This window comes from Salvia splendens, chromosome 11 (assembly GCF_004379255.2).
Source record: "Salvia splendens isolate huo1 chromosome 11, SspV2, whole genome shotgun sequence".
Classification (NCBI taxonomy): Eukaryota; Viridiplantae; Streptophyta; class Magnoliopsida; order Lamiales; family Lamiaceae; genus Salvia; species Salvia splendens.
The window spans coordinates 3217503-3243468 of NC_056042.1; the positions used below are offsets into that span (position 1 = coordinate 3217503).

Here is a 25966-nt window from a genome sequence, read left to right on the forward strand (position 1 = left end):
ACAAAACCCCCAAAAATTCCTCACGCTTAGATTTATATATCCACACACACACACACACATTACCCATGGCTATACAGAAATTCCACGACGCCACCGGAAAAATGACTCAGCTCTACCGGAAAATCATCCACGTCAACCTCCGGTGGAGCATCGCCGAGAAAGTCACCATCCTCCGCCGCTTCTTCCGCTTCGTCTGGGAGAGAGTCCTCGTCTGCTCCGTCAGGATGCCTAATTCTCGATACCGCCGCCTCTCCACCAGAAGAGTCCCCTCCTCTTCTTCTCCTACTCCGGCGAATCCTCTCGATTCCGCCGCTACGACGTCGTCTAGCGGCGGATACGACAGCGACGATTCCGATTTAGTCTCGTTGAAGATCAGTATATTGGGGGATTGCGAGATTGGGAAAACTAGTTTTGTGGTGAATACTCAATTAGTTAAGCTCTCGTTTCTATCGATTTGTTAGCTGTTTATCGTTAAAATTGATTTGGAATTAGGTGAAATATGTTGGAGATGAGGAGGAGAGGAAGAGTTTGCAGATGAAGGGGCTGAATTTGATGGATAAAACACTGCAAATTAGAGGTGCAAGGATTGCTTTCAGAATTTGGGATGTTGGAGGTACGGATTCAGTTAATTTCAAATAAATTAATTAATTAAGAGATTAACATTTTTAATCTGATTAATCTCCACAATTTCAGGTGACAACAAGTCATTACACCAAGTTCCAATTGCTTGCAAAGATGCTGTAGCTATTCTTCTCATGTTTGATCTCACCAGTAGATGCACTCTAAACAGGTACTGTAATTATGTAAAATCTCAATTTCATCATTAAATCAATGAGATCAATTTCATTTTAATCATTCATTTGTTCATTTTTATGTAATTGCAGTATAATTGGATGGTACAGTGAAGCAAGAAAGTGGAATCAGGTACCAAAATTTCGCACTTTTAGAAAAGAATTTAAATTCTGCTTTCTCAAAAGTAACGAACACGCTTTGACGACACGGAAATTAGAACCCTTTTTGTTAACAATGATTCTTGCTTCATCAAAAGTTATTACTACTAAATGGTAACAATTCTAAAAACTTAAAACTTCGTTGATATTCTATTTCCAAACACCAATATTTTACATTTTAAAACCTTTTGGGATTTATTGGGCTAGTTTGTGCAATAATGTCATGAAGAAAATTTCAAAGATAATCCAAATTTTGCATTGTAATTGATGATGGTATGTTTGTTTTTTTGTTATAAGCAGACTGCAATTCCAATATTGATTGGGACTAAGTTTGATGATTTTGTGCAACTTCCGCCTGATATTCAATGGGCTGTCATAACTCAGGTAATTTTTCTACTCTTTCCCAAGAATTATAATATCATGGCGACACATATTAATGCACGTAAATTGATTAAACTATGCACCATATAAATTAATTAAGTACCTAATCATTCACCACGTAATATGTAACTGCCATTTGTAACCGTATAATATATATTTTTTTTGTATATATGTATTTTATAGTCATGAGTCATTTTCTACAAACATGTGATGAATAAGCTAAGTTAAAAATGACGTCTAGTCATGCATTCGATGGCTTTATCGTACCAAATTTATTGTGTGCTTTATTAAACCTATCTTGATTTTTAGCAATTTTTAGAAATTTTATCATATATAATATTACTTATTTGTTATTATAATTATATATCTCATTCACAATTTTATAAATTCTTTTTTGGTAATTATTTTTACAAACTAAAAAAACGTACCACTTACTTTTAAAATGATATATAGTTGATCTTTAACCTTTTATTTTTTTTCGAAAATTGATCAATCTTTGTCTAAATAGATAAAAATAAGGAAATTATTGACGCGTAGCATTTTCTTGTCACAATAAAACAATTTTCTATTAAAGGAAGAAAACAACGACTTGGAGTCGTCGTTGGCTCGTCAAAAATAGCGACACACGAAGGAAACGTGTTGGAAATATTGGCCTAATCTATCTTTGCCTTTGCGTGCTACACTGCAATTCTTGCCACCATACTGAATAAAATAGGCTTGTTTTTTTTTATAGAGATTTAGTGGAATTTCTAAAACTATTTAAGTCACGAAATTTAGTGGAATCTTATTAGGTTTGTAAGATTTGATAACTGAATATTAAATCTTGCTGCAATGAGCGTAGCGCAGTTGGCAACGTAGGGGCAGATTTTGCTACAATGAGTCTGGGTTCGAATCCACTGCTGTCGTGTAGTTGCTTCTATCTCTCAGTCACAAGTGTGAGGCCTTGGGAGATGGGCTTCTGGCAGCCAGTGGGTTAAGGTCTCCCCCTTAACGGGCTACTGCGTACCCTGATTGAACCATCTCACATGATGTTGGGCCGGAGTGTGGGGAAGCCAAGGCGACGGAATCGCCTTTTTTACTGCAATGAATATTAAATTATGAAGTTTTAATTTTTTTTTCTTGCTTACCGATGGCAGGCACGGGCATATGCGAAGGTGATGAAAGCAACGTTGTTCTTTTCGAGCTCAACACATAACATCAATGTAAACAAGATCTTCAAGTTCATAATGGCGAAGCTCTTCAATTTGCCATGGGATATTCAGAGAAACTTGACTGTTGGTGAACCCATTATTGACTTTTAATTCTTTTTTTTTATTGGAAGAGAAGTATGACTTTGTATACGGAACAATTTTTGTTAGCAAAATAGAGTAGCTGCTAACAGCCCAATTAACCATAGCTGTTTTTGATGGGCCAGATCTGTCCTGGATTAGCGAAGCCCATTTGTAAAACTATTACTCAACTATTGTATTTTCTGTACCTAAATGAAAATCGGATTCTAATAGTATCTTCTTTCAATTGATGTACAATGGCCCATGGTCATCTTCTATTAATTATAGCATCATAATCTAAAATCAAGACCAAATCTCTACTAATAGATTTCAAAACGAATGGATGAGATTAAATCTTACGAATTTCAATAAATAGTCGACAAAATATCAACAAATGGGTAAGATCGTCATTCTATTATCATATCATAATTTTTGTGTTTTTTATATCAACATAGTGTATTACAAATATCAACATAATGACATGAGTATTTCAACACAAGTACACAAAAATATCAACACAGTTTTATTGAGATTTTACATGCATTATGTTGAGAGTTTACATGCATTATATTGAGATTTTGATGCATTATATTGAGATTTTACATACATTATATTGAGATTTTTTTATATATTTGTTGATAAAAATATGCTTATCAACATATACGAAAATTGAAATAAAAATCATCAAATTCCATCATCCGAATGTTGTCGGAACATATGCAATTGAGATCTCGTTAGAATCCTTACAAAATTACCTTGAAATTGATATATTTTTTGCGGAAAAATAATTTAAATCGAGTGAATTACGTAAATTTAAAATTCTGGGTTAATTTTAATAAGAGAGAATTGAAATTAATACCCTTTAATTTTATTTAATAATTATTTAAATTTAAAATATAATCTATTTGGCATTATATCAACCACGAGATCTCCTAATCTAATGGTTAAGAATTGGTCTTAATTTTGGATTGCTAATTAGTTATCAATTGATCACATCCCCAATGGCTCAATATTCAAAACTGAGTACAAAACAAAATTAATTACAAGATAAATATAAACTTACTTTAGAATTCCAGAACTCATGCATGGAACCGGACACTTTAAAAGCTTGTTAATGCCATAAAATCTATAGAATATATACAATTTATACTCCCTTCGAAGATTGTCCCAGTTTACCATTTTGGCCTGTCCCACAAAGTTTGTCCCACTTCAAATTTACCAAAAATAGACATTGCATAGACCCCTCCATTTTACAAAAATTACACCACCTGCCATCCCACATTCATTTCGGTCATCACACATTTGACCAACAATCCAATTTTTCTCTCCATTTATCTTCCTCCACCACCGCCCACCTTCACCCACCGAAACCCTATTTTCCCATGCAACTCCTTGAATTCGGCCATTACTCATCTCCACCTACCATCCACTCTTCAAATTCGGCCATTACTCTTCTTCACCCCCTCTCTCTTCATAAATCTCCCCCCACCGCCACCCACTCTCACCCACCAAAACCCTAATTCCCGATGCCATTACTCATCTTCACCTACCATCCAACCCACTCTCCATAAATCTCACCCCTGTGCCCACAATTTCCCCACCGAAACCCTAATTTCCTACAGCGGCGCTTGCGATGGGTTCAAATCCCGACTCATCCCCTTCGTTTTCATCGGTGGATCTGGACGACCTCTTCGTCCCAGACATGCCTAAACATCTACGGCCGTCTTACTCCTCCATTGACGGCTCATACGTCGGCGGAACCCTGACCGACACCGTTGTCCCTGAAATAGAGCTTTAGTCTTTCGTCCCCGATAAGATTTTCGAGTACTTTGGATTTGAAACCCACTATTACGGTCCACTACCACCGGCCACCCCTACTACGGTCCACCACCACCAGCCACCCCTATCGATCCACCCAAATCCACCCCTATCGTGTATTCTGAAAGTGAGAGGCAGATGCTTGCGATTTTGCTACCTTTTGGATCTAATCTAAGTATGTTTCCCTCAAATTCTTTTCTTTCGGTGGTTGACGATTGGTTTGGAGGCTGTGGTTGTAGGTTGGGTTGGAGGCTGTGTTTGATGGTTGGGTTGGTTGGGTTTGGAGGCTGTGGGCTTTGATGGGATTGGATGGCGCGGTTGTTGGTTGGGTTTGGAGGGTGTGGTTGTTGGTTGGGTTTGGAGGCTGTGAGCTTTGATGTTTAGTTCTTCCCTATTCTGATTGTGTATATGTTGAGCTAATTTTTTATGTGTTACCCATGTTGTAATGATTTATGTCCTACTGAAATTGAGGTGATGACAATTGTGTTGCATCAACTGATATGTTCCCTGTGATGATTTTGGATGTGTTGTTGATATTGATCTCTTCCCTATGATGATTTTGTATGTGTTGCTTGTATTGATCTGGTGTGATTACTAAGCCACCCCTACTGTTAGGTTAGGAGGCTTATTTGTGAGTGATATAATCATGTTATCTGAGGGATTGGGATTAAAACAACAATTCACATTACAAGTCACCCCTTTACACAGGTTTGGAGACTGTTTTGTGACTTACGAAGCCTTAGAAGCCACCCCTTACACAGGTTTGGAGGCTGCCCTATGATGAAATTGTTATGAGGGATTAGGATTTTACAAAAGATGCCAAAAAAAAACAGTTGATAGTATAAGCCACGCCTAATTCTGAAGCTTACACACCCAACTGCCAAAAAATGATTTCTAGTTACTGAACTAGAAGCCTACAACTTCAGTGATACCTGAGATGTCATATGCTTTACTGACATCATTTTCGGGCTGTTGGAGATATGCCACAGCAGCCTTCACAATCTCTTCTTCAATCTCCAAAGTGATTGGCAATGTCCCCAGCCTTGATAGCCTTTCTTTGTTCATGTGTGAAGTTTTATAGCCATTTCCCCCCTCTACCTTCATCATCTCAGTGAGACAACCTTGAAGAGTAAGGAAAACATTGTTAAGTGTCTGTGCACTAAGTTCTTCAAAAGAGGTATACACATTCCTCAATAAGTCATCCACTCCCTTAGCTACTTTGTCATCATGTAGAGATTGGATTGCTCTGAAAAATCCCAAATCCAACACATTACAATCTGCGGAATTAGGTGGTTGGAAAATGATATGGAATGTGAATCCATCTGAGTTTGCACCTGACTGGAAATGTGCATCATTGTGTTTTATATGAGGCTTGGCATTGTCTTGTTGAATGAAGATCTTCTTGCTTATATTCTCTGGCCATTTGGCTTTGATTGCTGGTATGATCTACACATGTGTTAATGTGTGATAGATAAAATAAGGACATAAAAACAATGTACCTTTTTAATTAGGCATGCTCTCATCACTGACTTGGTCACTGATTGAATGGGCTTTGTCTTTATGGTGCCTTTTGGTCTATTCTTGGACTTTCTCTTTGCTGATTCCATAGTTGTGAATGGAAAAATGCCTATTTTTCCATCTAAAATGACCTCTCAATCTTCTGAAAATATTGGTCTACACACAACACACATAAACATCACCTTTGTGATAAACCGCTTTGACTTAGATGATCTATATGGCTCTTCCTCATCTGGCAGCAGGTAGTATCTATTCGCACTCTTAGTCATGTAAAACCATTTTTCATCTATGTGCACTACATTGTGCATTGTGGCATATTTTAGCTTACCATTGATTATGAGTGGTTGAACATGGCTAAGACCCCATCTCATCCTTGCAATCTTGTTTGAGGCAGTAAGAACATGCTTCACTGCACTTGTGTGTGGCATGAGATGTTTTTCTTTCACCATCCTGCCTAGTGTAGTCTTGCTTAAATCAAGCTTGGAAGCCATCTTACGGGTGGTAGATCTTTCAAGGACTGAAAGATCTCTTACCTTGGTAACATCAAGCTGAATTTTATCTTTGTGCTTAATGTCTCTAACATGATCTCTTACATTGATAGGCAATTCCTTCTCAATTTGGAGTTTCGCTTCTGCCCAGATTCTGTGCACAGTCTTCCTGCTCACTCCATAATCCTTGGCTGCCTTTTCAATACCTCCATATGGTACCTTACCTGAAGTGCTCGATTTTAGAAGACTTTGAGCTATCAGATTTTTGGTGGTGCCTCCTAACATGCGTGAATCTCTGACAGCAAGCTCCATAGTCTAGTGATGAAATTTTTCTGAGGGAAAATTTTCTAAAAATCTGATTTTGTTGGTGTAGTTGCTGCTTTTATAGGTTGTGGTACTTTAAATTTCCCTCCTAAATTATGTGTAAGGATGTTGTACTGAAAACCAAGTTCCCTCCAATAGTTTGCACTAATTTCCCTCCTAAGTTTGTGGGTTTAGGGATTTCCCTCCCAAAAAATTCCCAAATGTAAAGGATATATTGGCAGCTGCCTTATTTGAAAATGAATGGGTCGAAATTTGTGGAGTGTAAATCATGTGCTTTGCCTTATTTTTCTTCAGATTATTAGTGCCTAAAAAAATGGGTTTAATTCAATTGTGAAAACACTAATCACACAAACAAAGTAGAAGAAAAAACATTAAGTATACACATCTTCACCACATTGAATAACCAACAATAAAACATAAAAAATCAAGTGGGACCCTTATTCCACTACACACCTTCATTTAATACAAAGTCAAACGATTTCTTAAAACCCGTGCCGGGTCAAACTAGGACTATCTTTGTGGGACGGAGGGAGTAGTATACTACACAGGGTCCTGTTAGGTTGAGATTTTTGGGCCTAATTGAGAACTAAGATGCATTTTCAGCCACTCATTTACAATTTTCACGCGATGTCAATTACGGAGACATTATGTCAACTAGGGGGCATAATTGTCATTTTCGAGCGATGTCAACTACAGAGACATTATGTCAACTATGATGTCAACAACAAACGTTATTTATGTCAACTATTATGTCAACAACAATATTTTACAAATAATTAATGTCAACAACAAATATCTTCATGTCAACGACCTATATTATTTATGTCAACAACAACGTTTTACGTATAATATATGTAGGTATATGTAGCTGACATTATATGTATGTAGTTGACATGGATTATATATGTAATTGACATGGATTGTACACATAGTTGACATTATATGTGTATAGTTGATATGAATTGTATATGTAGTTGACATTATATGTGTGTAGTTGACATGGATAGTACACATAGTTGACATTATATGTGTGTAGTTTACATGAATTGTATATGTAGTTGACATTATATGTGTGTAGTTGACATAGATTATATACGTAGTTGACATTATATGTGCGTAGTTGACATTAAAAAAAGGAGATAGCTAAATCTTGAATCTAACTCTTAGCAACTAATTCCCAACTGAGGAATATCTACAAACACCTAGAGTGCATTATGATTAAGCTTGATTCCCCAATCCAACTCACATCCAACACTATTCATAATCCAAACCCTAAAACTTCCAATTCCATAAACGAATCAATAATTAAGCTTGCAAAAAGTTCAAATGCCACTGCCGCCACCGACAAATACCCCAATGTTTCCTTCAGCATCTGGCCATCGACCGACCGCACGGGCGAGGCAGTGAAGAACCGCCTAATTGATAACTCGCCTCCGCTCCTCGCCCTCGGCACTGTGGTGACGCCCGAGCCCCCCGACGATCCATCCTGATCGTCCATCAAATACTCATCTTCTTCTTCCTCCTCCTCCGCCTGATTCATCTCACAAGCCGCATTAACCAACCCGAACTCATCATGCCCCGCCGCCGCCTCAAAATCGAACATCCCCACATTCAGCATCGGCGGCGCCGACGGCGTTAATGCTCTGATGATAATCGTAATCTTGATTGAACATAGGTTAGATGAAAATTGTCGTGAGTTTTAGCATTTTTGCCGCGAATTAGATCGAAGAATTGGTGGAGATTGGATTCATCCATGAAATCGATCAAGCCAAGATCGTTTGTGTAGTATTGGGGAAATGGGATCATTCAATTTTCATCACCGGGTAGTGATTTTTATAGGGGATGAGTAACTGAAATTACCATTCTACTCTTTCATAATTAATTAATCTTAAAATATTTTCCATGTGGCAAATTCTGGACCACTCATTTAATAAAAATGAGTGGCTGATAATGATCTCAATTCTTAATTAGGCTAAAAAATCTCAATTGATCACAATCCATACTACATATTTGTATATAATATATTAATTTGTTATACAATGTGTGAGAGTCAAATCAATAACTCAATATACTCCTGTATAAAGATCTCGCTTTATATATCTGTATGTCACTTTGATATTTGATGGAGTATATAATAGGTGAGCGTCAAATCAATAACTTAATATACACCTTATTTTGGATGGCAAGAAAGATTTGGTAATATGATCAGGTTTGTTAAGGATGATAACAACCCCTTGAACCTATACCTCAAAAAAGTTTATTGTACTGAACCAATTAGAGTAGTTAATTAAGTCCAAGTAAAATGATAAGGTTGAGTGGTACACTACTCTACTTTAATATTAATAAGCAATTAATTAATCTAAAACTTTCAAAACATTTGAAGGGTATATACACCAGTTATAACTTTTTCATTAGCTCGTTGTAGATAAGTCTCGGATAACTAAGACAAGATGTGCATGATATTCAACTATTTGTCAGGAAGGGGCTATCTTCATACTCTGCATTCATCACATTGAGTGGCCCTGGACAAGATATCATCGTGAAGTTCTTGCATAATTGCATCAGGACACGTCTCGAGCAATCGGCACAACCACTATACTTACCGAGCCTATTCAAGTCCCTTTAGAATAATGACTTAGATGGCCTATTACATAAACTGAAAAAACAATACTATTACATCTTCATCCCAAGTTTGTAAATGTTACCATACTACTTTAGTTATAATATGGGTAAATTGCTAGAAAAATAATGAATTTGGTCAAATTTTTATTCATCCCACTATGCTGAAAATCATTCATGAGACACATGAATTTTAATGTTTTCTCAAATTTTCAGTGATGAAATATTATGATTTTCTATTTGTACGGGGTAATATTTTACTATATTAATTTGGCACACACATGTCATATTGATAACTACCAATTTGTTTCTAAGTGGGTTGAGAAATACTCCATCCGTTTCATCATAGTTGAGGCAAAACTTTTCGTCACGGAGTTTAAAAAAAAGGTGTTGAGTGTGTTGAATAAATAGATAAAATAAGTAAGAGAGAGAAAAAGATGGAGAGAATAAAGTAGAAAGTGAATAAAGTAGAGAGAAAAAAGTAAGAAAGAGAAAATAATTACTATATATGGAAATGACTCAACGATGAAGAAACTTCTCAAAATGGAAAAATGACTCAACTATGAAGAAACGGGGGAGTAGTAAAATTCATGGACTGTCTTCTCCTCACATAAATTTTCAAATGCCACAATAGATATATAACTCATCCAAAATAGACTACGGGAGAAAATTTGAGAAAAATGTTTAAATTTATAGTTTTAGAACTGATTTTTAAAAAATCATAGGACACATGACGAATATAGATTCTACCAATATTCATGTTTTTTTAATAATTTCACCTAACAACTAGTACATGCAATCCTTTTAGTTTCAGTGAGTCAGTATTCATGTTTTCTAGATTTATTACAGGAAATGAAAGCACTAGGATATGGTGATGATCAAAATTTCATATTTTTTGGAAGTGTTTTTTCTTAGTTTCACACACACACACACTCATATATGTACGTATAGTTCATCGTCAAAACTAGCCAAATTTTAGAATTTTGAGAGAGAGAGAGTAGAGGGAAGTAGTAGAATCATGGTGTTATGAAATCAAATCAAATCAAATCAAACCCATCTAGCCAAAAAAGACATACAACCAGCACCAAGCAGAAGCGAAATGTGTGATCCCAATTGCAGCCTAACATTACTATGCATCCTAGGGTTCATAAAATCCGCCGCTAACAAATCCACCAGCGCCATGTACACCAGTATCCCCGCCGACGCCGAATTCAATATCCCCTCCACAATCACAGCGCTTTGGCTGTTCTCTTCATAAACACTCGCTATCCCAATCCCCGCTCCGATCCCTATCGGCGTCGTCACCGAGAAGAACATCATCATAATCGCCGTCGTCGCCCACTTGAATTTCGCCTAATCAATCGCGACAAAACTCAATTACCAGGAGCACCAAATTTTTTTTTTCTTGTTGAATGTTGAGAAATTGTTAAAATCGAGGTGAGAGAAAAGGTAATTGCGGTGGGGCCAGGGAATAGTATTCAGTTAGAAGTAACTGTGACTGGCAATGGCGACATTATGGCAACATAATGGCAACATCTCCATTCTGAAAAGCGAATAATGACAGCATTTTTGCGATTCCGTGAGGATTTGCTATATAAAAAATTACTCACCTGAGAAATGCAACCGCCGAGGCCTATCCCTTCGAAGAACTGGTGGAACGACAGCGCCGCCAGCAGCGGCTTTATCGTCGCCGCGCTCTCCGACGCCCCCAGCGACACTCCGATTATCACCGAGTGCACCACCACCCCTACCTCCAAAACCTGTGATATTATGCGCTGCCGGACTAGATCTGACGCGTTCGATCCGTGCGCGTGGCAGTGCGTCGAATGCGTGTGCACGTGGACATCGCCGGAATTCGCCGCCTCCTCGTCGTCGTCGACGACGACAACGCTCGCGAGCTTCGATTTCTGCGAGCGATTGTAGAAGCTGGTTGCGAGGGTGTCGATGGCGAGCGTGCCGATCGCGGCCATCATCGCGACGAATCCGGCGAAGGGGAACTCTCCCCACGGGTTGAGGGCGAGGCAGGGGGAGGAGAGCTTGCGGAATGCGTCAGGGAGGATGTGGACGAAGCCGGTGGCGAGGATCACGCCGGCCGCGAAGGCCTTGATCATGAAGAAGACGTCGTTTTCCGGGCGGAGGACGGCGAATCGGCGGCCGAGGATCGGGAGGCTGACGCCGATCGCGCCGGCGCAGAGGATTGAAGCGATTGCGGCGAGCTTGTAGCTGAGCGCGGCGACCTGGTCGTGGCGGGCTGATTGGTCGTCGTCCTGGCGGCTGCAGTCGCCGGAAACTTGTTGAAGGAGGAGAGCGAGGAGAAGGAAGGATGATAGGGTTATGGATTGGTGGGAGCTCATGGCGGAGGAGGAGATATTTTTGTGAAGTTGAGAGAAGCGAAGCAGTTGCTTTATTTTAGTAGTAGTATAGTTGTGGAAAAAGGTTGGCTCTTTTGATAATGCCCGGCTGTGCAGAATATATATATGGTTGGTAATGACAAAATACTGAAATTGAGCACGTAATATCAATAAGGAAACATTTTGAAACATACAATAAAAATTAGTTATATTTATAGAATATAAAATATTTAATTATGAGAATTTTGCTATACATGCTTAAAATCGAATATGAATAAATACTACAGTGATAATGTAAAAATATAGTACTCCATGTAGGATAAGAATGTCGTTTAATAAACCTTGAGTTGTTGCATGATTTAGTAACACATTTCATGAAATTTAAATGTATATGTTTCGATTCTAAAATGTTTATTAAACTGAATTTGAATTTTCTAATCCATTTATATATGTTTATTAAATACTTAGTACTCTAAAATTAAATGTTAATTTTTTTATAATGACTTATATTAAAAAATCATAAAGTGTCAAATCAGTTGTCAAATAGTAGTATTTAAAATGGAAGAATAAACCATAATGCACTTAAATCCAACCCATTGATTATCGAATAAGTCTACTCGAATTGCGGACTAATTGAATTAGATAATTTTATGCGTCAAATTTTTTTTGTATCCTAACCATCTTAATTTAACGAACTCGGACAAGTTCACTGGTTTCAGGCTACAGTGACATGTCTATATATTATCATAATACATACTTCATCCGCCCCTCAAGAATATGCACTATATACTTTATAGTCCGTCTCATAAGAATATACATTTTTTAATTTTGGAAAGATTTTTTTTCTAATGAGGTGAGACTCATTCTCCACTAATAATACTTTATTTACTTTTTTTTCTCTACTTCTTTCTTACTTTTTCATATTTTACATTAAAACTTGTGGCGATCCAAAGTGCATATTCTTTGGGGATGAAGGGAGTATTATTTCACTTATTTAATGATCTACTCTTATAATTCTTTGCTAATTAGTGCCTCGTACTCATAAATTTCATTCTATTTTGAACAAATGCTTTTTAAATTTTGTTTAACTCTTTGTGCCAGCATACGGACTCCATATTTGATATAGCAATAGGCTAGTCAAAAACTCCTCCTGCCACATTATCAAAGACTTCCAACAGGCTGCTACATCATCAAGGACTTCCTACAGACCAACAATAGGTTAGCCAGCGCCCTAGCCAAGCTAAAAAATTCACAAATACGATCAATTCTTTTTAATTGTTGGTGTTTATCAAATATTTAAAAACATTTGCAATAGCGGACGTTAGCACGGACTAGCCATAGGCTAGTGGGAAGGGCGTGGGGGACGCCCGCTATTGCGTTAGGTTAACGCGACGGACGTTCCGAAGACGGACGAGCTCTCATCCGCGGACAATAGTCGTTAGCCTATCGCTGTCTGCCTATTGCGCGGCGAGCGATATGCTAACCGATTATTTTTTTAATTTTTTTTATTTATACTCTATATTTCATTGCACTTTATTTTTTAAATTTTGATAAACACCAACATAAAAATGAATTAATCATATTTGTGAATTTATTTGCTTGGTTAGGGCGCTGGCTAGCCTATTGTTGGTATGTGGGAAGTCCTTGATGATGTGACAACATGTGGGAAGTCCTTGATGATATGGCAGGAGGAGTTTTTGACTAGCCTATTGCTCTCCTATGGGAAGTTCGTGCTTATTGTGGATGTTCTAAAAATGAAGTGCAATGAAATATAGTGTATAAAAAAATATATCGGTTAGCCTATCGCTCGTCGCGCAATAGGCGGACAACGATAGGCTAGCAATCGGCTAACGCCTATTGTCCGGGGATGAGAGCTCGTCCGTCTTCGGGATGTCAATCGCGTTAGCCTAACTCGGACGTCCCCCATGCCCACTAGCCTATAGATAGTCCGTGCTAACGTCCACTATCGTGGATGCTAAAAAAAGAGGGAAAAATTGGAAAGAGGGAAATTTCACTAGCTTAGTTGCCTGAATTCTATTAACATTAACTTCAATGCCCTCAGCAGCAGTGGTGCTCTCGCAGCAAGCACAGTGGGACACTTGTTGCGCCACGTCGTTTACTTTCCTAACTCATATTTTCATCCCAACAATACTTTCTAAAAATTCATTATTATGAAATGACCTTCGCTCTTAAATGATTAAATCACGCTACCACTTACATAATTAAATCATGTTTCGCGATTAAATAATTGATTAAATCAAATGTTATAATAATATAAATTGTTTTAATTTGTGAGATTAATCTCATTGGTTCGATGCACTTTAGAGTGTCCACTATAGTATAGGCCGCCCCGACGAGGGCGAAGGCGAGGCAGTATATAGTGGGCGGGACGTCTGCCCCGAAGCGGACAAAAAAAAGGTGGCAGAAGGCCTTCCGCCGAGAAATGTGTGAGGACGCGCCGGTCGCCGGACGGCGGGGTGGCCGAAGCGCTGGCCTATAGTGGGGCGGTTTGCGGCGGGGTGGACGATTTTTAATTTTTTATTTTTTTTTTAAATTCAATTTAATTTACCTATAAATACACCCCATTTCACTCATTAATTTCACACAATTCCAATTCTTCACTCATACTTTCTCTCACTAAAATTTGTATATTCCATTGGTATTTAAAATGGACGATTTGTGGAACGAGGCGTGGAATTCTCTGATTCAAGAGGTGCATATCGACGCCAACGCGGAGGATGCAGAGCGCGGGGCGGAGATCGCGGAGGCCGCGATCCCTCGTGCGATTACTCATCGTCGGACCATCCAACGAGACCATAGCAGAGCGCACCAGCGTCTAATGGCGGACTACTTTGTGGATAACCCCCGTTATCCACCCGTGATTTTCCGTCGGCGATTCAGAATGTCGCAACGACTCTTCAACCATATAGCGACGAATTTGGCGGAGCGGTACCGGTGCTTCACCCTCCGAAGTGATTGCACTGGCCGGATCAAGCTGTCTACTCTTCAGAAGTGCACCGCTGCAATCCGGCAGCTTGCCTACGCCGGACCGGCTGATATGTTCAACGAATACCTACAGGTGGGTGAGACGACTAGCCTAACGGTGCTCAGGCAGTTTTGTAAGGGGATCCGAGAAATATTTGGTGGGGAGTTCCTACGAAAGCCCACCCCTGGTGAGTGCCAGAGACTGCTAGATATGTACGGTGCGGTTCACGGTTTCCCAGGAATGTTAGGAAGCATCGATTGCATTCATTGGGAGTGGAGAAACTGCCCGGTGGCGTGGAAAGGCCAATTCACTACTGGTTTCAAAGGCAGACATCCCTCGATGATCCTGGAAGTCGTTGCTGACTACCGTTTGCGGATCTGGCATGCGTATTTCGGTGTTGCAGGTTCGAACAACGACATCAATGTTCTTCAGTCATCGCCTCTATTCAATGATGAGTGCCGGGGGAAGGGTCCCGAAATCAGCTTCGTAGCCAACGGCACTCAGTACAGTAGGGGATACTATTTGGCAGATGAGATATATCATCGGTGGCCCGTATTCGTCAAGACAGTTCGCCGATCGGTTGGACCGAAGAAACAATATTTTGCGCGAAAACAAGAGGCTGCTATGAAGGACGTTGAGCGAGCCCGACCCGTTTTAAGCCCACTCGAACCCGACCCGCTTTTATCATACTCACTCCCACCCTCCTCTCTCACTAACAAGAACAACTGAACCGAGATTATCAGCAGGAAAATATAGCGTCTCTTTCACTGACAGACTCTGTTGATTCATTGCATTGAATTTCAGATCCAAATAATTCCGAGATGATCGTTACGTATGTCTCACTGACAGACTGTGGCGGAGCATTGAATTAGTATATCATCAGATCCGGTGGATTTCGACTCCGCTTTCTGAGCTGCGCGTCTCATTTCCATTTGAATTTCATCTACTGGCTGCAAATTTTCGACCGGAGATATGGATTCCTCAACTCTGCTTTACAATCAGCTCAAGGTTTCTGAATTAGCTCTATCAATTCTTCCGGCATTTTAATATTTTTTGAACCCTAATTGTAAGAAGATTTCGACTGATTTACATTGTTCAATTGCGATGTATAGGCTGCGGATCCATTTTTCCTGCTGGCGGGCCCCAATGTGATTGAATCGGAGGAGCACATTATCTACATGGCCAAAAACCTTAAATCCATCGCTTCTAAGTAATGATATATCTCGGAGTTTTCGTGTTTTATTAGTTTCGTTCTGCTCTGTTTAATTAATTAGCTGAATTCCTTGGCATTTTCTCCCTTCTAGGCTTGGTTTGCCGCTGGTTTTTAAGTCGAGCTTCGACAAAGCTAATCGGACGTCGTCTAAGTCGTTTCGTGGCCCGGGTTTGGCTGAAGGATTGAAGGTAGTTCTTAGATGGGATTGTTTCTATAGTTCAGTTGGAAAAAATGTTGAGACTAATATGTGTAGCAATTCCATATTACTGATTGGTTTTGTGAGGCCGAAGCTTTGATTTTTTTTCTTCTTTTTTTAGTTTCGTCTTTCCACTTGTAACAGTACTTTAACTTTGGAGCTTGTATTGGAATCCGTTGATGTTAGAGTTCAACTTGATGCATTGTTAAATTGTCTGTCATTGCTTTTTTTCTTTGCAGATCCTTGAGAAGGTGAAAACAACTTATGACATTCCAATAGTTACTGATGTGCACGAAACAATACAGGTTGGCTATGACACATGTTTTAATTTTTGGCCAGTGAAAATTTGTTTCCAAGATAGTTGTTTATTTGATCAATGTAATGCGATTTAGTGTAGGGGACTTTTAGCAATTTTATGATAATAAAAAAAATTCTACAAGAGAAGGGAGACAAGGTTGTCTCATAAGATGTTGAATTAATGTGTTCAAGTTTGGAGATGGAATTGTGCTTCTTTTTTATCACAAGCTAATTATTTTTGAATAGTGATGTAACCCACTTACCACTACAATTTTCTGTGGACATTCAGCTCCTATATATCCCTGTGCTATGTACCATTTATTGGATTGTGTTAGTTTCTTATTCCTGTGAAATGAATGCATTGAACATGTTTCTTCAGTTTTCAGTTACATATTTGAAGTTGTCATTAATAAGTATAATTTTTTATTGTTTTTTTAACCTGCTTACTGGTGAAATTGCCATATTGTAATAGTAATAGGTAACTGTTTTTTACAGTGTAAGTGCGTGCTGATGCAAAACTCTTTGTCACCTTTGTAGTGTGAAGCTGTTGGCAAGGTTGCAGACATAATTCAGATTCCTGCTTTTTTGTGCCGACAGGTTAGATTGCATTCCTAGTATATTGGGGGTTGGGGACGGGGGTTGCTTCCCCGACCATATGATTTTGGTTTCGAGAATGTATTTGAGTCCACCCTTTTCTGTAACTGGAAAGCTAATATAATTTCTTCTTGTCATGACAGACAGATCTGCTTGTAGCAGCTGCAAAGACTGGGAAAATTATCAATATTAAGAAAGGCCAATTCTGTGCGCCTTCAGTAATGCTCGCTCCCCTTCTTTTCATATGATTCAGCATCCACCAATTACCCAAGCAACTCCAGGATTCCATACTTGTTTACATTGTGTAGGTCATGGAAAATTCTGCTGAAAAGATAAGATTGGCTGGAAATGAAAATGTTATGGTTTGTGAGAGAGGCACTATGTTTGGTTACAGTAAGTGCTCCCAGCTATCTTATGATCTGTACTAATTTGACAATTTTATATCTAGAAGAGAAAAACAAAAGTATAGCTGTGTCCACAAAAGTTCCAAATGTGGTGCACTTTATATTACCATGACTGCCAATGATATTCTGAAAGCTGGCCGGTTAATTTTTATCATACCTTTTTTTAACTCTATTGCCGTGTTATGCAGATGACCTGATTGTTGATCCACGCAATTTTGAGTGGTTGAGGGAGGCCAATTGTCCTGTTGTAAGTTTCTTTTTTGGCTGCATGTGTTGTGTTGATGCTGGTATTTTCCATTTGGCACATCCAGAACATAAAACCTGTCTAAATATGTTTCATGTTGTACATTTGCATTTTGATTTTAACATACTGTGGAGTGGTTTCCTATATTTCTAAATTGGAGAATTATCCTTCAGGTTGCTGATATAACACACTCTCTTCAACAACCGGCTGGTAGAAAGGTACACGTTTACTGTATGATTCATTTAAATGCACATACTCTTTAAATATTGATAAAATCATCTGTGTTCTTCAAAACTGGTCACCTTTGACACCAAGTTTTTGCAACTTTTCCAATTGTTACTAAAAAACTTGTAATCCAGAGAAGATTTAACAACCCCAGATTTCCAGTAAGATGACTGACAATTGTAGGTACATCGTAGATACTTTAACTGCAATAATGTAATCTCTTTATGCCACGTCCTAAACTAAGTATTCTTTACTTTTCCATTTCTATGATTGTATCTTAATGTGGAGAAGTGAAATTTACCATTACTTGGACAGCTTGAAGGTGGTGGTGTTGCCAGTGGTGGTCTACGTGAACTGATACCCTGCATAGCCCGGACTGCAGTTGCTGTTGGGGTTGACGGAATCTTTATGGAGGTGTGCCACTGAATCTTGTCTAGTTAATAGTAGTATAAATCAATTTCTTTTCTCGTTTCAATTACTTCTGCATTGCTGTGTAATACATAAAAAATGCCTGCAGCTATACGTCTATACATAATAAACGTGTTAATAAATGATAACTCAAATATGAATTTGTTGGATGGCATTTGTTGCAGTCTTGCATTCCGAACTTTTTACTAAATTTGCTTCCCATTGTTAGGTGCATGATGACCCTCTAAAGGCACCAGTTGATGGTCCAACACAGTGGGTAAGTTAATTTGAACTTGAATTGTAGTAGAGAAGCTCCTTCTTTACCCTTCATGAGGAAGGCTCTCTCACTTTTCACATGTGCAACAAACTCAACCTAGAAAGTGTTGCTGGACTTTGACCTGTGGCTTTTCAGGCACGAGCTCACCAATTAGGCCGCCCCAAGGGGGTAGAAGGATCTATTATCATTGATATAACATGTCATTCATTGATTTACCGCCTTTCATTTTTGTTGTACAGCCTCTACGTCATCTGGAGGAACTCTTGGAAGAGCTCATTGCAATTGCTGTAAGTAATTTCTACACTTCCTGCCTAAATAGTAACATGCTTATAAAACTGAATTCATGATATCTAAAGGAAGAAAATCTAGCAAAATGTTCGCATCATTTCATAAACCTACCAATTTTTCTGATGAAGTAGGAAGCCATTTCCTCTGATAAACATGCTTTTATCTGTAGCGGGTTAGCAAGGGGAAGAAACAGTATGAAATCGACCTCACTCCATTTCGGCCGTGAGAACCAGAGCAGATTCCACTGCGTGCTCTACCTCCATGGGCAGGACAGGCGTTGGGGAAAGACTTCTTTGGCTTTGTGATGTATTCAATTCGATCGTATTATTTTTTCGTTAATGATTTGTATCAGCAGCCCTGCTTGTATCTGTAGTCAAACTAAAATTTCTATATTTTCTGTCATCTGTATTTGGTACAAGCGCTGTTTCGTATATTTTGAACGTGCAATAAGAATTCATAATAGAATTAAGAATGTGCAATTTTGTTTTGAAATCAATAATTCACATTGATTAGGTAATTGAATGGCTGCCTTATACTACATCAAATTGAGTATGAATTGAACATTATGTTTATATATATAATATGATTGTGATTTTTGGGCTATGGCTAGTACACATATAGGCTCTATCTATCTACGTATACCATCCGTAAATCAAGCAATCTTGAGGGATCACCACCTCCTCTTGATCAAGTGTATCCCTCACAGCCTTGTAAAACTCGAGCCACGAGCACGACTCGTACGAGAAGGTCGGGTTAGGGGTGGCAGGGCACGAGGCCGCAACGAGGTCCAAAACAGAGGCAGCAGGCCTCAACGTCTGCGGCAGATTGAACGCCAGATTGTCAACCTTGTGCTCGTATATCTTCCCGTTTCGATCCAATTTATACCGCGAAGTCCCCTGAAACTCGCCCTTCGCCTCCCACGGCACGCGGGGGATTCCACGGAGATTCCATCTGATCAGAATCATATTCTCCGACGGCTGCCAGATTCTCAACACGTCGAGTGAAATCTCCCTGAACAGAATCCTGCCGTGAAACCTCAGCGCCAAAAATATCAACCGGTATTTCTCGATTCCGCTGAAGGTGTTGAGCGGATCGATGAACGTCACATCATCTCTGCAAAATTAATCGAACAATCAATCAATTGATCAGTTCATCAATCAATTGGAGGAATCGGTGATTCGAATTGCACCTGTAAATGTCGTAATTGAGGTCTTTGGTGAAGATCGAGGGCATGTCTTCGCGGAGAGTACGGACGGCGAGACCTAAATTGACATAGAAATCGTTGCGGTGGTCGTGCTGCTGCTTGTTATCGTTTGCGCCGGTGGTGCGGTTGACCTGCGCGAGGGCGTGCGGCGGAGGAGGCTCGAGCTTTGTGTGAGGCGGCGGCGCGTGGGAGGAGAGGGGGGCGGCAATGGTGGAAAGGGGTCTATCTTTGGGCGGCTGGAGAAGAGTTGGGGAAAGATTTGGCAGAATATACGCCATTTTTTTTCTCCTTTCTTCTGCTGCTGCTTTTTATGTTGATAATAATGACTTTTTTTTAGTTTGAATTTGTTTTGTGGAAGAGAAAGTGAGGAAGTGGGGTTGTACGCTGCTTCATATTTGAGTGGTTTTGAATATGGCCAAGCTTTCTTCTAACTCAATTATTCTAATTTTATTGTTTTTGTTGTTTTTCCAAATCCAAACAACTGTTTTGAACATAACTTTTTCAAGGAATATGCCACATGACATGACTTGCGAGTATAAAAAGACACATTTCATTACATAAATTCATCAATTGTCTAGTCTTACATAGAGAGTATTTTCTCTTACAAAGTATGGTTCCTAAAACCATCATATAAACATTTCCTTCTTATTTGATTTGAAATAAAATACTACTCCTACTAATAAATTCATTTCGCAAGAGTTAGTTTTGGATAAGATCAAAGTTCAGAAAATTTACCAAATGATATTTGAACGTGATTACTCATTCATACCAGTTCAAAACTTAAGCATATCACCAATCCTTCATTTTATATACTACTACTATATATATGGACTATTGTGATTCCATGACTTTGTAAATATATTACAATTAATACATGTAGTAGTTTTTTTAAGGATATTGACATCTGATATCATGAAACTTTCAAAAAATTGAGTTTTTCCTACGAACTTTGAAATTGGCAAATAAAATCACGAACTTTACCTCGGGTTTGTTATTTCCCATCAATGAAAAAAAGAAGGCTATATTAATAGATTGAAGAACAATTTTGGAGGGTGTGCTTCAAGAAATTTATCTTCAAAGATTGAAAAACTTGAAGCTCTTGAAGATGTTGTCGAGAAATGACGAAAAAAAATATGTATCATAATATTATTTGCCGGAATTTTTCCATTGGTGAGAAATAACAAACTCGGTGTAAAGTTTGTGATATTATTTGCCAATTTCAAAGTTCGTGGAAAAAACCCAACTTTTTAAAAGTTCCATGATATTGGATGCCAATATCCCTTTCTTATCAATAACTACAATAAATAATCCTTATTTTATCACTTTTCTAAATATCAATAAGCAAGCGAGAAATAATCCACAAACAGTTATCGACATTTAACAAATTGATTTCAAACATTTATAAAAGAAAATGATGCATTTAACAAATTGATTTCAATCTAATTGATGTTTTAGTAATAGGAATCACACTACTTCACCTTAACATAGTTATTATACAAAATCTATAGTCTTTTACGTAGGCTTTGCAAGTTGCAAATTGTTTATAATCTGATTAAGTTATTTTAGTACGATAAAGCCAATACTAGAAAGTGTAACATTTTTTATTAGGACACACATGGTGCTGATACACTATAACTAAAGTCAACTCGATCAGGATATTCTTTCGGCAAAAGTAGTCGAAAGTAGAGTATTAATTATAACATCAACATACAAAAGTTATTCTAAAATACTACTATAATTTTTTCAAAGGAAAATTGATAGAAAAATCACGTTTTTCTTGTATTTTACACAATCTTAAAAATAGTCTTAAAATTTGGTATTTTGAATTGTAAAATTTCCTACACTAAAGTTTTCAGCATAGATTTAGCCCAAATGGAATGCCAATACAAAATTTAATACTAATGGAATGTAGCTCTAAGAGCATTCACGATGGAGGCCTATCTACGGAGCCCATTTCAAAACCTATCTCCATTTTTTTCTGTCACATCAGCAGACCCATCTCAGAGTCTATCTCCCTGCAATGAGAGTCCATCCCAGAGCCCATCTCATTTCCACATCATCATTTTTATTTTTATATATTTCATTTTTTAAGACAAGATAATAAAAAAAGAGCAAAATTTTATTAAAAAAACATACTACATTAAAAAAAATTAAGATAGATAAAAACAACAAGCACACATCAATCGAACTCGGGTTCCGGCTCGTCATCCTCGTCAAGACCCATCTTCTTCTTCAACCCTTGGATGGTGTTCCAGATGGACTTCTTCACAGATCGGGAATTGGATTCACCATCGATTGTGCGAAGGCGACGTGACCCAATGCAGTGTCAGCCTGGACCGGTGCGGATTGGCCATCCGTCCCACTGGACTATGCCTTCCCCTTCCCCTTCTTCGCTTTTGCCTTCACTGCTTTCACGTCCATTGGGCAATGAGAAGTAGGCTCAATGGGCGATTGGTCCTATGTTTTCCACAGAAAGTTGGCCGCCTCCGAGAAATTGGTTTCCCGCTAGCAGGTTCGTAAACTGACCTCCGTGGCCAGTGAACTGATTATCGCCGTAATTATTGGCATCATTGGGATTCATTTTGCTAGAGAGATGAATGTGTGAAATGATGAGGGATGAATTATTGGATATAATGATGAGAATTGAATGTTTGAAATGGAGGAAGGAAGTATATATAGAAGTAATAAAATTTTAAAAAAAATTAATTGAAAATCGGCTCTGCCATCAGCCCTAGCCTCCGCAATGGAGGCCCATGCATGGCCGATGGGGCCATCGGCTGAGGCCATTGATCAGCGATGGGGCAGAGGCGATGGGGAAGGGGAATCGGCCCTCCCTCCTCAATGGTGACCGATGGGAGGCGATGGGTCGCGATCGGCCTCCATTGTGAATGCGCTAATCAATTTAATCATCTATCATAATCTAAAGTGCCAGTTTGGTGAAAAGACAATGATACCCTTTTTGGAGGGAAAATGGAGAGATGAAGTGGCTTTTATTTCTTTATTTTATTTTGAGTATTGTTCAATAAAATTTTAGTTTCTTGAGAAAGTTTTGAAACACTTTTAAATAGAGTCTGCCATTAGTTGAATCTACATTTATGTATCATGGACTAATTTTCTAATTTTCTGATTGCAAAATATGGGGTGGTTCTGCTTGGAATCCGGTGATGGCTCCGGCGAGAACTCCGGCAATGGCTTTGGCAAAGGAACAAACATATCAAATTAGCAAAAATCTATGTAGAATCTTTCAATTTATACATTTCTGAAACTTTGAATAACTTAATATTGGTTTCAAATTCTATATTCTGAAACATGAAAAAGATACTTCATCGGGGATGAGGCCAGCGCCGGAGATGCATGACCGGAAAGTAAAGGCAGCGGCGGCAGAAGGGACGGAGGCAGCGGCGACGACGGAAGGGAGGTAGGTAGCAGTGGCGGGTAGAAGAGAACCATCCGGCGGAAGAGACGGAGGTAGCGGCGGCGGTGCAGAAACTCCAACTCTGTAAGAGCCATCTGGCGACACCATGGCCGACCAAACAGACAGTTCAGCTGGATTGAAGGAACCCGGCGAGCACGGCGGTGGGCGTAGCGGCGTCGATTGGCAGAGAGGGGGAGGTGGCGAGGCCGATTGAGAGAGAGTGTGGAGGCGCAGGAGAGGAAGAGAGAGGCGTGATTGGGAAAGAGATGGAGAATAGGGAGGCGCAACTTTTATCGTCGGGTTGGTAGGGTTTATTTAGGTTTTTATTGAGTTGGATTTTTGGAAAATTTTATACTCCATTGATTGATTTTCTTTTTAATTGAATATAGTCCTAAATTAGGTATTATTTGTCTTAAAAGTTAAATTTAATTTGGACTATTAATTTATTGAATTTAGTATATACTTCATATATATTTTTCATTTTTTTTACAATTTAGTTATAAAAGTTGTAGTATGTGTTAATTAGCCTTATATTTGGATTAAAATTGGAATTGTGCTATAGAGTTTAGTTTGCCCTCCATTTATTTAGGTTAAAATTGCAATTTAATCTTCTATTGTAATTTTTTTTTCTGAAGTAATTCACAAGCTAAACGCAACACAAATATGTAATGTTTACAATTTTCATCCTATAATTACTCAATTAAAGTTTTCAATTCATATATTTTAATTAGTCTCTAATTAATTAAATAATTCTACTAAAGAGTTGTATAAATTATGGAATAAGATCAAATTATATATATGTAAAATTAAATCTAACTTATAAAGTTTGTATAACTTCTAAATATAAGAGTAGTGTAAATTTCATATTATTCAAAACAAATAAGATGCATAAAATATTATCGTTATTTTAAATGGCAATTTACTTTTTATACGTGTATGTGGTGGGAAGTAAGAAATTTATTCTTTCCAATATTAACAACTCATTTAGTCTTTGGCCATATATATCAAGTTATGCTACGGTCTGAAATTAAATGGAAGAAATAAATAGTCAACTAAAATGTGATTATCGGATAATACAAAATTTAGTATACATAATTCTACAGTTAATTCTACAGTTAAATTTAGTATACATAATTCTAATTGAGTTGATTTTGTTTTATCTATTATAAATAATTACTATGTATTTAGTCTTTGGTCATACATCATAAGTTATGCTAAGTCATTAAAACCTATAGTGTTAAAGATCCATTTGGTACTTACTATTATAATATTTGTTGCGATTTAAGTATTTTTTATTGAGACATTTAGTTTTTATAAGTTATTATTAAGATAGTATAACTATATAAAATTTTATTATAATTTTATTTTAGATGAAAGAAAAATAAATTCTCTAAACTTGCATAGTACATATATTCAACAAATGTTAAAATATTAATTAAGTAAAATGATAGTGTTTGGTGATGATATTCATAGGATGAGATTGTGACAAAATAACTTGCGTCATGAGATAAGAGTGTGGACACTAAAGGTAGTATGCAAAGGTACAATTTATTTGATTTTGATTTCTTTTATGAGATAAGATTTTGTTCTTTATAACTTTGATTCCTATTTCTCTTTTATGCTTCTTAAAATATTATATTTATGTACATTACTCTCTTCGTTCAATAAAAATATATGCATATAATATGCTGTGGAAATTAAGATAAAATTTGTAAAGTATGAGAGGGGGAAGGGAAGAGTAGTTGAAGTAATGTTTTAATGGTGGTATAAGTTATAAATAACTTGGTGTATATGGGTAATAAATTGAGATAATTTTCCATAAATGTAAATGACCATATTTTTGTGCGTACTGATGTAATATTTGGTTGAAAGATATAGTCATACATGGTTTATGGTTGAAAGATATATATTCATTTATTTTGTATTTATAATTTGAAACTTTTATGTCCCGTGCATAGCACGGGTGTTAATACTAGTTATTCCGATAAAATGCAATGTAGCTGACTAAGTATTACATATAATTTTTTTTGGAATTTCACTTGGGGCAAAATTCATGCCAGAAATTTCAGGGTGGTAAATATGCACAATTCAAAAAATTGTTGAAATTTAATTTCACTTTTAAAGGTGATCACTTGCAGTGTAAGAAATAACAAATTTTTGAAAAGGTTGGTTTTTCTGATCAATATCTCCTTTTTTTCAAATTATGAACATTCAAAAATTGATCGATTGCAGCATTAAATTTAGTTTTATATTTCTTAAACATTGTTGAGACGATATGTTTACCACAATTTACAATTTTGATTCGTTTATCATTAAAAGTCACATTTAATTTATGTAATATAAATATATACCACTAAATAGATCACATATTACATTAATTCATTTTATCATAAATTAATACTAATGCTAGATTTTATCATAAATTAATAAGTGAGATTTAAAGTACTAAATCTAAGTCACAATTTTTTATATATTTAACAAAATTCAAGCCAGAAAAA

At 37.6% G+C, this 25966-nt stretch overlaps 4 protein-coding genes across 5 annotated transcripts; 2 read left to right on the forward strand and 2 right to left on the reverse strand.

Annotated features, from left to right (window-relative positions):
• Positions 1-2846, forward strand: LOC121755888 (septum-promoting GTP-binding protein 1-like). Of its 2 annotated transcripts, none has more exons than XM_042151313.1 (6): positions 1-416; positions 493-613; positions 694-790; positions 885-924; positions 1248-1334; positions 2468-2846. In XM_042151313.1, the coding sequence occupies exons 1-6, from the start codon at positions 66-68 to the stop codon at positions 2630-2632; spliced, it is 861 nt and encodes a 286-aa protein (XP_042007247.1). In that variant the 5' UTR covers positions 1-65; the 3' UTR covers positions 2633-2846. The 2 variants fall into 2 exon arrangements, with proteins under 2 accessions (XP_042007247.1, XP_042007249.1); XM_042151315.1 differs by having other exon boundaries at positions 1251-1334.
• Positions 2847-10142: 7296 nt separating this feature from the next.
• On the reverse strand, positions 10143-12068 carry LOC121753757 (zinc transporter 1-like). The gene is made up of 2 exons (XM_042149008.1): positions 10977-12068; positions 10143-10719 (listed from the first exon to the last, which is right to left on the reverse strand). The coding sequence occupies exons 1-2, from the start codon at positions 11907-11909 to the stop codon at positions 10414-10416; spliced, it is 1239 nt and encodes a 412-aa protein (XP_042004942.1). The 5' UTR covers positions 11910-12068; the 3' UTR covers positions 10143-10413.
• Positions 12069-15405: 3337 nt separating this feature from the next.
• Positions 15406-19323, forward strand: LOC121756516 (2-dehydro-3-deoxyphosphooctonate aldolase 1-like). The gene is made up of 13 exons (XM_042152079.1): positions 15406-15711; positions 15816-15913; positions 16008-16104; positions 16352-16417; positions 16947-17006; positions 17147-17221; positions 17312-17396; positions 17596-17654; positions 17825-17869; positions 18192-18290; positions 18514-18561; positions 18801-18848; positions 19019-19323. The coding sequence occupies exons 1-13, from the start codon at positions 15676-15678 to the stop codon at positions 19073-19075; spliced, it is 873 nt and encodes a 290-aa protein (XP_042008013.1). The 5' UTR covers positions 15406-15675; the 3' UTR covers positions 19076-19323.
• Positions 19324-19328: 5 nt separating this feature from the next.
• LOC121756517 lies at positions 19329-20460 on the reverse strand. The gene is made up of 2 exons (XM_042152080.1): positions 20039-20460; positions 19329-19962 (listed from the first exon to the last, which is right to left on the reverse strand). The coding sequence occupies exons 1-2, from the start codon at positions 20329-20331 to the stop codon at positions 19482-19484; spliced, it is 774 nt and encodes a 257-aa protein (XP_042008014.1). The 5' UTR covers positions 20332-20460; the 3' UTR covers positions 19329-19481.
• Positions 20461-25966: the final 5506 nt, after the last annotated feature.

Coding starts and splice junctions, on each gene's coding strand:
- LOC121755888 (XM_042151313.1), top strand. CDS start 66: ATGGCTATACAGAAATTCCACGACGCCACCGGAAAAATGACTCAGCTC. Junction 417..492: donor TTGGGAAAACTAGTTTTGTG/GTGAATACTCAA, acceptor ATTTGGAATTAG/GTGAAATATGTTGGAGATGA. Junction 925..1,247: donor AAGCAAGAAAGTGGAATCAG/GTACCAAAATTT, acceptor TTTTGTTATAAG/CAGACTGCAATTCCAATATT.
- LOC121753757 (XM_042149008.1), bottom strand. CDS start 11,909: ATGTTTCAAAATGTTTCCTTATTGATATTACGTGCTCAATTTCAGTAT. Junction 10,720..10,976: donor TCGGCGGTTGCATTTCTCAG/GTGAGTAATTTT, acceptor GCGATTGATTAG/GCGAAATTCAAGTGGGCGAC.
- LOC121756516 (XM_042152079.1), top strand. CDS start 15,676: ATGGATTCCTCAACTCTGCTTTACAATCAGCTCAAG. Junction 15,712..15,815: donor TGCTTTACAATCAGCTCAAG/GTTTCTGAATTA, acceptor TGCGATGTATAG/GCTGCGGATCCATTTTTCCT. Junction 17,007..17,146: donor CTGCTTTTTTGTGCCGACAG/GTTAGATTGCAT, acceptor TTGTCATGACAG/ACAGATCTGCTTGTAGCAGC.
- LOC121756517 (XM_042152080.1), bottom strand. CDS start 20,331: ATGGCGTATATTCTGCCAAATCTTTCCCCAACTCTTCTCCAGCCGCCC. Junction 19,963..20,038: donor CTCAATTACGACATTTACAG/GTGCAATTCGAA, acceptor TTAATTTTGCAG/AGATGATGTGACGTTCATCG.